Source organism: Trichoplusia ni, chromosome 8 (assembly GCF_003590095.1).
Source record: "Trichoplusia ni isolate ovarian cell line Hi5 chromosome 8, tn1, whole genome shotgun sequence".
Classification (NCBI taxonomy): Eukaryota; Metazoa; Arthropoda; class Insecta; order Lepidoptera; family Noctuidae; genus Trichoplusia; species Trichoplusia ni.
Genome location: NC_039485.1, coordinates 649,184 through 660,753, shown reverse-complemented (window position 1 = coordinate 660,753; position 11,570 = coordinate 649,184). Strand labels below are relative to the sequence as shown.

Below are 11,570 nucleotides of genomic sequence, written 5' to 3'. Positions count from 1 at the left end.
AAACAAACTCTTCAGCTTTATATATTAGTATAGATACTTCATATACAAACAAGTAAAATGGCGGACTAAATGCCAAAGACATTCTCTACCAGTCAACCAAGAGGTGGTGCAGAGAAACGGGAAGTGGGTGTATTATCAGAAAAGACAGTCGATGAAATTAAAAATATATACAGTAACACATATACACACAAATATATCAGAATACATCGTGCCCTATACGTGCCCAGGAATGGATATCAAAATAAAATGCAAAATTTAAAATATATTTTTTATTTAAATAAAAATACAAGTAACACGACACGCATATTGTAAGAAATTCATAAATAAAACTAACAATAAAGCATCGTGTTACTCTAGTCAAACTCCCAACGCTGAAATCAGCCACGAGTTCATAAAGACAATATGTAATACAAATTAATAATATCTTACTATCAAATAATAATAACAAAGTAACAAAATAATATTAATAACAAACTAAGACAATAAGTAGAAATACTAGAAATCAACTTGACAATTTAAGTGTATAATTTAAATACTTAGTTAAGTTCATTTCTTACGTGAACTGAGTATTATTAAATTGGGTGGATAGTGATTAGTGTAATTGAATGGGACATCAAGCGGCTCACGTATCTAGTATTTCATGACGAAAGCTGACATCTTCTGAAACTGTAACTATGTTTTGTAACGACCTTTCAACGTCGATACTTAAGTTACGTGGCAGTAGACAAAAGCTAATTGTAGCCAGAGGCGGATAGCTATCGAGATTCATATTTCATGTTTTAAATCACGAGTAACCAACCACCCCAATATGCTTTGATGGAATGTATTAAAGGATAAATGTATCTAGCCTTGTTGATGCAACGTATAAATTATAGACAGCCAGAACTCGAAAGAACACCGTTTGCTTGTTTATGGTGCCCTTCGAATGTCCGAACTATCTGAATACGTTTGTTGGTTGGCAGACACATTTTATTAAGTGGATCTGTTACATGTATGAGGGAGTTGTGTGGAAGCATTCGTTCATTAACCTGATGAAGGTCGTCTTGAGTGGTCTACAGTCAACAAGACCGAGTCTATTTTTTCACTCGCTCTTGTTAGGTATAAAATACTAGTTACGTTTCTAACGTCACCTTATCCTTATTGGTTTCTAAACCGTAAATTTTATAGTAATACGTTTAGAAAGCCAAGCCGTGTTCGTCGTATGTGCAGAATATCTTTTCTATGGCGTTGATGTAAGCGGCCGTTCTCATGTCCAGTCCTAATTTGTGAGTCTTAGCCGTCGCGATCACGTTCTGAAATACAAGACCACGGTTATAGTTCCTGTGTATGCTATTTGCTGCACATACCTACATACAAACTTTCGCATTTACTATAAAATGAATGAAATCCCTGGTGTAATGTGACTCACCGCGCACGTGTTGGTGGTGGAGTACTCGAGGCCGGTGTCCACGATGTGCTTCTCGCTGGCGCCCGACATCATGGACGCGAAGGCCGCCGTCGGCACGATCCGAGCGTCCACCTTCGCACACTTGAGCGAAGTCTCCACCGAATCTAATGCCCAGTAACAACGACAACATTAGCTAACACTCGAAACTAACTTCACTATCAAACGCTCGAGGTTTCTAGACAAAGAGTTTCACTTGAAATATATATTTACACTTTGGATACATTTTGATATTCATAAAAGGCAAAAAAAAACCTCTGTAATATCTGTAAATTATACATTCCAAGAGAACCTAGACTCGAGGAAGGTCACCCTCAGTACCCTTCAGTGGACTATATAGGCTCTAAAAAAGATACCTATAACCTTAGCAAAAGTATATTAACCTAAAAGTGCAGTATTAGAATCTCTCCAGAACTTGATGCTCAGTTTCCCAAAACTGACGTGGTTGAGATTCTTTAAGAACTCGAAGTATGACACGGTTACGCCTCCAGCATTTACGATCAGGTCGGGGAGCACTAGAACATTCTTTTTCACTAAAATGCAGTGAGCAGACGGCGTTGTTGGTCCATTCGCTCCTTCAGCTATTACCTGCAAGTACATATTAATAGGTAACATCACATGTTTTTTTCCACACGTCTATGATGTTCAACGAGGGTTGCTCCACATGATAAATGAATCAGTCGATCCCTGTTACTTACTTTGGCATTTACTTTGCTAGCGTTATCGCCTGTCAAAGCTTTTTCCATAGCGGCCAATATTAAAATATCACATTTTTCGAACAATAATTCAGGCCCGACTTCCTTTGCACCAGGGAATCCTTTAGCGCTCTTCTTATTTTGTGCCATATACTTTTGTAACTCCTGTCCAAAAAAATAAATGTAGGTTTAATATTAAAATTAACGACGAGTACGAATCATAGTACAAAGTTTTCAGCGTATTGACTCACCACGGGGTTGATTCCGTCAGGGTTACTCAAGCATGTATCGAATTCCAGCACTCCAATCACCTTGACGCCATGTTTGGTGAGGAAAAGTCCTGAAAAACTACCGACGTTTCCATATCCTTGGATAATTGCTGTCTTTCCCTGAAAGAAAATATAAAAGAGTTATTATAAACTGTAGTTGTAGTTCGGGATTTACATTTTCTATGACAATGAAAATAAAAACCAATTCCATTGTATCATGGTTGTTTCACATTTGTTGAGTTTGATTTTTAAACTGAGTTTGTAAAAGTCACACAAAGATTGTTTACCTTTTTAAGGTAAATAAGTACCTACTTGAAACATTCGGAAGGTCCGGGGGCTTTATTTTACCGCATTGCAAGTATAGGCGCGTATTCATTCATAAAATTTTATAAGGTGGAGACAATGATACCTTGAAACCGGCTTCAGTGCCGGCCATCTTCATCAAGTTGGCGTCCTGTATGAAGTGGTTGAGCACCATGAACAGTCCACGCCCGGTCGCCTCCACGCGGCCAGCTATACCACCTCCATTGATGGGCTTGCCTGTTACGCAAGCCGCTGCATTCAAGTCGTGGTACCCTGAAAGTTTCATTAAAATACAGATTAAGGACACACACGTCAAAGTTCCGAGTCTATAATCAGTCTAAAACTTGCAAATAAACTGCAAATATACCCACTGATAAGACAAGTAGAAACTTATCAGAAAGACGTCAGCAAAATCCTGGAATAGCATTTCTAAAGGACATTATTCACCAAAAGATGGCAATACTTTGCTTGCATTGCTGTGCAGAAAATATTCAAACCATTGTTTTCGGCTAATCAAAATATAGAAAAGGAAGGCTTAGAAATTTTCTCACATTAATACCAAGCTTTCAGCTAGTCAGTCATACTAGAACATACTTTATTGCCGATTATCGTACCTATACATAAAAGTAAGGTATAGGTACTGTACCTAATGCTACCCAAAAATTTATGTTAACGTCGCGCCCAGCTATGGCGCCATCCCTTTTTGTCGGCTGTTATTAGTATCGACCAAATTTCAGCCAACACGTTGTGCCATCTAATAAAAATCATAATAATAGTAATTAGGTACCTAAAGTTTTGATGTAGGTATCCACAATCCAAGACATTTCTCTGCCCGAAGTGTTCACGTCGGGGGCTGGCACGTCAATACCAGCGCCTTTAAAATAAAATGCACTCGCATGAAAAGGGCTTTATTTTTCGTCGTTCGGTACCTACAAATCTAATACCTACAGAAAATTCTCGTGTTTTCTCCTTCGAAACGGCTTGACAGAATCTCATGAAATTGAATGTGTGCATAGATAGGACGGACAAAATCTATTTATAACCCTGGGATAGCTTTTTTTCTGAGCTATACTTTTTCTTAGCCAGCTTTCTCTAATAATAATTTATATGGAAAAGCAAAGTTTGCTGGGTCAGCTAGTCTAGTGAATACAACATATTATACTTATTCTAAATTAGAAATCTCTTTGTTACCGATATAATTCTTCTTGGCTAGTTCAAGAGTATAACGCCTCGTAATTCTTTGGAGTTCAGCCACAGTATATTTTTTAGGGTTTATGCATACACCTGAAATAAACCGTTGGTTCGAAATAATTATGGTGTTATGAATGTTGGAGGCAGTTCATTAAGACAAATCGCTGAATGCCCAATGGCCAATAGAACCTTAGTAAATGTCACACCGTCATAGTATGCGAAGTGCATTTGCATTGCATTGAGTGCGAAGCGTGCTCTGCGTATGTAGCATACCACAGTGGAAACACATTGCAGCGTTTCTTTCCGACAAGAAAACATGTGAAATCGTTGGAATAAAGTCTTTATTTTCTCTTATCTATGTCGTGATAACTTAAACTTACCTCCTTTAGAGCCACCAAAAGGTACATTCGAAACAGCACACTTGAAAGTCATCAAGGAAGCTAAAGCTTTAACCTCGTCCAAGTTCACTTCATCTGAGAATCTGATTCCTGGAGTGAATTATAATATATTATTAGTATGTTCTTTCCTTGAATCCCTAGCGGGTAGAATGGATTTTTTTTAGATTTCATTAATTTTAGAGGGCTTAAAGTTCTCAATAAGATATTGAGGTACTAAGGGTTTTAGGCGCGCAAGATATTAGCTGTGAACTAATATTTTTCAATTTTGATTGTAGAGATCTAAGTTGCCCCGCCCTTTTTGCATTAAAGGGGTTGTTACTCATAAAAAAGGAAGTTACTGTACCTCCTTTACAAGGGAGGCGATGTACGCTGTGTTGACAGCGGTAAGCCTGAATAATCTCGTAATCGCCAGTTTTTCTTTGAAGCGGAAACTCGAATTGCAGACTGCTGTTGGTCGAACCCATTACCTGAAAATATGAAGTAAAGAAAGCGTAGGTACAACAGCAAAAAACATGTATAATCTGAAAGTATTTTTCTTCAAGCTTGTCACTATCAAATAATTAAAAAAAAATAGTCCTCAGAAAAGACCTTAGTGCGGCCATTAGTTTAGCTCTCAAAATCTGGCGGGTAGTTCAGCCGGAGTGCGGCAAACCTAAGCTGTTTCGTTGACAGATGTCACATTGCTCGAGCGATATCTTTAAAACTTTAGACATTTCCTTGAGGGATTTCCTACATTCCTAGCTCGGGAACAGACATTCTGGTCTTAAATTTGTATTCTTTTACTCTGATTGCGAGCCGTAAAGTTTGTAAGGTAATCGTCATATTACTTTGTCGAGCGTCAAGTCGTTAGTCAAGCGAATTTCAACTGACAATCTAATTTATAACATGGAAGACGGGAGTCGAAGTACTCCTAGCCTAAAAGACTTATGTCATGAAGACTTTCACAAATGAAACAACAATCGCAATCCCATACAGACCTACCAGTTTTTAACGCTGTGATTCGACTGTAAGATCGATTATAAACATATATTTACCTTCAAAATACCAGCAACCCTTTGGTTCTTTTTCTTGTCGGACAAATGAGTGCGCTTGTTCAAGTGGTCAAAAAGTGCCGGTTCACAGACGCGCACAGCGTTATGGTAGAAGTACTCCACCATCCTGAAGAAGCTAGGATTTGGCTCCGTAACAACTTTTTTCAAATGATCAGGAATATCATAATGTCTGACTGTAGTTTGCAAAGGGACCACATACTTCATCAATTTAGGGAGCTTAGACCTCAAAAAAGATCTAGTTGCAGGAAACATATTTAAATCGAAATATTTTCCCAAGCTCGCGAAACTAACGTTATCTGAAAAATGTCAAGAAGAACTGAGCTGCTATTTTGTTTTCCTCGTCGAATTCTGTGTGACATTGATTTAAAAATGTATTTATTAGGTTTTATGGCCAATAATAGTTTTAACATAATTCACGGAGGATGCATTACGACACTAATATTACCTAAATACCCCTCTGGGCTAGTCGCTATCTCACGGCGTGGGAATAAGGCATGACCACAGGGTACATTAGTAGGTATGCTTTTTCAAACCTTGATAGATAAATAAAAAATGGATCCGCAGGGCAGCTTGTGGCGAGCTGTTTGTGAGTAGCGACATAACGGAACCAGGTGATCACTCTTCATGGGGACGTAATGATTTCGTAATAACGAGGAAACCCGCTTCGGGTCTATGACTCGCGATCTTGAAATCGGTGTCGCACCTAACCACACATCTAGCCGCTCGCACTGGTGTTGCCCACCTGCTGTCAATCGTGTCGGTATCATAGGGGGGCATCTAGTGGGCGGCGAGTCATCGCCTGCCAATGTATTTACATCACCACGTGTAGAAAGGCAGGTGCCATAGTTTTTCGGAAATCTCAGGAACTGGTCCACATAATTTGTAACATGTATATAATAGCCTAATTATTTTTACACATATACTTGCCTTGACTTGAATCTTAGAAAATTTTTGAGAACGGACAGTGCTCTTATGGAGCGCAGGGGAATGATCCCTAGTCGATCAACAAGGCCTCTTCACGTTGGAACTCTGTCCCCGTGCACGCTTTTAAAAAGGACCGGGTCTCTCCTCAGGAAGTTAAACCGTGAATTAAAAGAGTTAGGTAGGTATGACACAAGCTGCTTAAATATTTACATAAGCAATGTCTGCGTCAGGCGGGCATGAATAACTGGATGGGAAGCTAATTTGGCAGCGCACTATCAAAATCAAAAGTATCTAATTCATTCAAGTACCTAAGGTATTATGTAGCACTTCTTGTATAACACTAACAAACTAATTACACTTCAACATTCAAGATTGAATAATATATTTAGACTAGCTGTTGCCCGCGACTTCGTCCGCGTGGTTAGAAGGTCGCAGAGCGTGGTGATATATAGCCTAAAACCTTCCTCGATGAATGGTCTATTCAACACAAAAATATTTATTCAGTTTGAACCAGTAGTTCAAACAAACTCTTCAGCTTTATTGATTAGTATAGATATATGTCAATAATATACATAAACCACCTGCGTAGGTAGGTACTTAAATTGTTGAAAAATTCTAGGTCTCCATATATAATTAAAATAAAATATACCTAGGTATTTCCCACAGGCGGTGTCAAGTGTCGTTTTATCGATCAACTTAGGCAGTTGTTGATTAGCCACAAGTGCACATTTACACAATTTTATTGTTCAACTAGCTATGAAAACGACGAGATGAGGATGCAAGGAGAGGAAGAAAAGAGGTAGATATGAGAGAAAAGGGAGTAAGTGATGGCGCGACGAGTGACGGGGACAGATTGAAAGAAAAAAAGGTGTTTCGCCGACCACAAATAAAACGAAATAGGGGTAGGAAGGAAGGAAAAAGTGTAGATTTTATTATGTATTGCTGTAAGTCAAATAAAACAACTAAACACATTCCATAAATTTTATTTATGCATTCGAAATTTACAAATATTTACTTATCAAGCCTACAAATGGGATTACTTTGTACCATCTGCAGGTCAACTTTGGGCCCTACCAAGTCTCTTATATTGTTGAGTCCATATTTAATCATAGTTGGTCGTTCTAGCGAAAGACCCCACGCGATGACATTCACATCTTCTGGCAGACCCATAGGTAACAACATCTCAGGTCTGAACACACCAGAATTTCCGATTTCAATCCATTTGTCGAGTCCTGTAATAAAAAAAAACATACAGACTTACGATATTAAAAAAAAATGTAGAGGGCCGTAAAATGAAAAAAAAAAACGTTTTCTACGCAATAGGGTTATTGAAATAGAGATTCTAACAATGCACCGAATTAACAGAAAAAGTTTAGCTAGCCGTCTAGCCTGCACTACTCACCATTGTGGAAAGCAAAGATCTCCATGCTGGGTTCGGTGTAAGGGTTGTAGGCGGGCTTGAACTGCAGCTTGTCGAAGCCCAGGCGCTTGAAGAAGGCATCGAGGACACTGATAAGGTCAGCCAGGCCCAGCCCGCGGTTTGCGATCACACCTTCCACCTGGTGGAACTCCGCCAAGTGTGTCGCATCCAAAGTCTCGTTTCGGAACACCTACAATATCATTTTGAAGAAACTGTTACATTGAATGTTATTCTACTTTTCAGTTGTTCTCCTGTCTTGTCGTAACATTTTTTTTCTTATGCGTGAAAACAATATTTTTTGTTTCTCGTGCGGTTGGACAATAGGATTTTAAAAAAAAATATGTCGGGGGAAATTTGGAATAGTAACCTAACGAAGCCGTTGGTTATAGTTATTGAATGATCAGCTGTTTGGATGGGTCAAGCCGAAAATGACTTAAGTGGTCAAAAAAATACCTTATCAATGCTGAAGTATTTTTGGGGCACAAATTCCTTTTGCTGTGCCAGTTTGTACAGCATCCGAGCACTGACGGCAGTTGTGTGTGTACGTAGCAAATTCTTTTGGGCTTCTTCTATCTTCCAGTCATATCTGTAGCCCTGTAAATAATAAAAGCAAAAACAAATGAGGTTGAACAGGGATAATTATAAATCGACATTATTATTTAAATCAGTTGATTCCATAGAAATCTAAATAACAAGGTAATAGAAATGGCATACACCGCGGCGATCTATCGAAACGCATGTCGCCGGTGGGCGGGGCTTCAACACATTAACATCGAGAAGACCAAGCAAACAACACTAGGCTGTACATCTATTGCAATAAGGTTGACTTTGTCGTTGTATGGATTCACTAACTCACACAGTCATTGCATTTTTTTGCGTTAGCGTAGTGATTACGTAAACTACACTAGGGATTGACTACGGATATAATGAAAGACGAAATTATGAGTGACAATGTTTTTTGTTGTATTCTTCTACATTAAGTACTTACAAAAAAAAAATTCGCTAATTGTCGGTTGACAAAAAAAAAAATTACTAGGAAATACTTGGTAGGTAGGTTTGGTATATACCTACGGTGGTTTTTTAGTCGTCTTACAAAAGCAGCCCAGTTCATGTATCCAATGACTAGTAAACGTTCATAATAGAAAAATAGGTATTTATGAGATTTGGATAAATTTAAATTGCAATTTTTATTCAATGCTATGCTATAACGCAAGGCGTACTTTTTGAAACATTCAGTTGCGAGCGCGGTCCGAGCCGTAAAAAGGGAGAGGGGCGCGGGCGGCGGCGGGCGGCAAGTTATCAAGCATGCAACTAATTTCATAGTGTATATTCGGCCTAAGTTGTAGGGTACCAATTTCGTTTACCCGTGGTAGACATCCACTTGTCTTTTGTATTTATTTCAATCCTGTGGGAATCTGAAATAAAAATATATTCAATAATATGTTCACAAAAACAAACGACTATTAAAATTGTTACTTTTCGTACACAATGTTCATTTTGGATAATTTGTCCGCACTTAACCACATCACTATTTCCGACAGTTTTGTGCGGCCGTACCACTACAAATACGATCGCATTGATAAATATTATTTTTCGTTATACATTTCTCTTTTTACAACGGTGCATTTCTGTAAGTTTCTTACTGCAGAGGCAATGATTAGTAAAGAATGCAATTGTTGCAGGATGGTGCGATATAAATATGGTTTATAATGAAGGTTATGTTTTGAAATTTAATTTTGCAATAACATCAATATTACTGCAATAATTCACTTACCGATAAAATGTTATCTATTTATTTATGTTATTACACGATGCAGATGAATTTCCGGCCTGAGAAACCCCGCAAAACACCATTTTTAGTGGTTCTTGCTGTGACGACGTTCCGCGAGCGACTGAGCGTAAGTTCGCGCGCTGGTGTCGTCCAAGACACCAGTGTGGCGACAAGGTCACGCGGCGTTGGCACTTCTATTACCTTGTTATTTAGATTTCTATGGTTGATTCCCTTTTTTTTAAGGCGGTATACTCATTAACATGGTAGTGTCAGACTCATACTGACTAAACCTGAACCGCCGTGCTACGTCATCTGCGTTTTTGTGTCTGTGTATGGCAATGCATTGAAATCCTTCACACCAGCTGTTTGCCCTACATTGATAAATTCGAACGGAAATCGAAATCGACGTACCTGTGATCCATAGCCACCTTTACTGTGAACTTTCTTAACCCTCTCCAAGTAGTCCATTGGGAAGTCTTTGGTGGCGTTCGGTGAGGACATAAAGAAGGTGTCATGGGCATCTCTCGCCGGATGCTGTTGAGGTTGGAACAGAGCATCGAAATTCCAGAAGGAGCTCTCGATGTACTGGTTAGTAGGCATCTCCGTGAAGCCCAATTCTAAGAAGATCTCGCGGAATTCCGAGCGAACCTTGAGGAGTGGATGCAAATGACCGCATTCTGGTGGCTGACCTGCATGGGGTTTATAATAGTTATCAATATTTGTTTGAAAAATGTTGTATTAGTAACAAAATTAGAAGCTTCTTCATTGGTTGAAGGGAAAAGCAGAAGCAAGGTTTACAAAAAAACATTTAAAAAGCGAATATAAACTTTCATATTAGTTATCTATAGATTGGACAATTTATTGGTAACTAATATCCTAAGCTACCATAAGTAGACTTTTATAGGGCTTGACACCTCTTTACACAGACAGACTAGCACTTATGATAACAAACTTAAAAAAAAACTATGCAGGAGATCTGACCTCTTTTTAAAAGTAAGTCTAATATATATAAAAACTATACTTATTACCTACTAAGTGCTCTCTTACCTAAAGCATCAAAATTGTATGGCTTGAACTGCAGTGTTTTCCAGGCACCAGTCAACAACATTTCACTAGTTAAGTCAGTCTCAAGCTTTTTTATAGTTGTTGCAAACTGAGGACCTTTTGACAACAGGAAGCTTTTTACAGTAACCTCTTGTAGAAGTTTTCTCTTCTTATAGTCATTACGGACATTATCTGGGATATTGTCTATTCCTTTCTTTATTTCATTTAAATGATCTTGAACAGTGTCAGTTATACTTTCTACTTTACGCTTGACTAGTGGTGCTCCACCTGATTTGTCTATGAATATCCAGCCAGCAGACATTGCCTTACTGAAGCCCACCTTTGCATTTGGGACAGTCTGTAACAACAAGATTTGTTTTTTATTTAACTTAAATCAAAATACATACTAAAGCGAACCTACTCTTAGAATATCTGCACAGAGAAACACATGTATTGTAGTTAAAGAAAGTAAAATCATGAAATCAATTCAATTGTTATTACTTATAATGTAAATTAAAACTAAATTGAAAAAGTGTTGAATACAAATATTTCTTGATTTTTAAGAAACGGTGACTGAGCAGATTATCAAAATGTTATCATAGTTTCAAATATACACAGAGTACCTTCATAACTTCTGCTTGTGGCATGCCATTCTCAGGGATACTGTTGTACAGCACAGCTTCGTGGCTACCCTTATCAGAGACCAGCTGACCCTCCCCAGTCAGTTCCCATCTCGTACTCTTCGTAGCTTCAGAAACAACCATTTCTAGAGCCTCCAAACTCTTAACAGCGCCCACAACTTTCTGATGGTCCTCATTGAATTCAGTAGCTAACGTTAATGTGTCCGCTTTACCACTTTTCTCCAAGTAATGCAAGATTTTTTCGGTGAGTTCCATAGTTTCAAATAAATTTCGATATTTTTATCCAGGTTTAGGTTAGCCACGAATATTCTCCTCGAAATTATGGAACTGACAGTAACCTGTAACAGTGAAACGAGTGTCGCAGCTGTCACTTCTGGAAACGCCAGAGTCACCTGTGATTTGTCAAAAACGTTTAGTT

At 38.4% G+C, this 11,570-nt stretch overlaps 2 protein-coding genes across 4 annotated transcripts; both read right to left on the bottom strand.

Annotated features, from left to right (window-relative positions):
• Positions 1 to 254: 254 nt before the first annotated feature.
• LOC113496552 (glutamate dehydrogenase, mitochondrial-like) lies at positions 255 to 6,449 on the bottom strand. 3 transcript variants are annotated; one of them, XM_026875807.1, is made up of 12 exons: positions 5,886 to 5,967; positions 5,335 to 5,648; positions 4,644 to 4,767; positions 4,283 to 4,390; positions 3,903 to 3,995; positions 3,499 to 3,585; positions 2,818 to 2,984; positions 2,391 to 2,528; positions 2,143 to 2,304; positions 1,828 to 2,032; positions 1,409 to 1,551; positions 255 to 1,292 (listed from the first exon to the last, which is right to left on the bottom strand). In XM_026875807.1, the coding sequence occupies exons 1-12, from the start codon at positions 5,950 to 5,952 to the stop codon at positions 1,176 to 1,178; spliced, it is 1,725 nt and encodes a 574-aa protein (XP_026731608.1). In that variant the 5' UTR covers positions 5,953 to 5,967; the 3' UTR covers positions 255 to 1,175. The 3 variants fall into 3 exon arrangements, with proteins under 3 accessions (XP_026731608.1, XP_026731611.1, XP_026731610.1); XM_026875810.1 differs by lacking the exon at positions 5,886 to 5,967 and adding an exon at positions 6,280 to 6,449 and having other exon boundaries at positions 1,176 to 1,292; XM_026875809.1 differs by lacking the exon at positions 3,903 to 3,995 and having other exon boundaries at positions 1,176 to 1,292; positions 5,886 to 5,991.
• A 794-nt stretch (positions 6,450 to 7,243) lies between these two features.
• On the bottom strand, positions 7,244 to 11,525 carry LOC113496381 (phenylalanine--tRNA ligase alpha subunit). Its single transcript, XM_026875571.1, has 6 exons — positions 11,135 to 11,525; positions 10,515 to 10,869; positions 9,879 to 10,156; positions 8,150 to 8,290; positions 7,679 to 7,886; positions 7,244 to 7,508 (listed from the first exon to the last, which is right to left on the bottom strand). The coding sequence occupies exons 1-6, from the start codon at positions 11,405 to 11,407 to the stop codon at positions 7,288 to 7,290; spliced, it is 1,476 nt and encodes a 491-aa protein (XP_026731372.1). The 5' UTR covers positions 11,408 to 11,525; the 3' UTR covers positions 7,244 to 7,287.
• Positions 11,526 to 11,570: the final 45 nt, after the last annotated feature.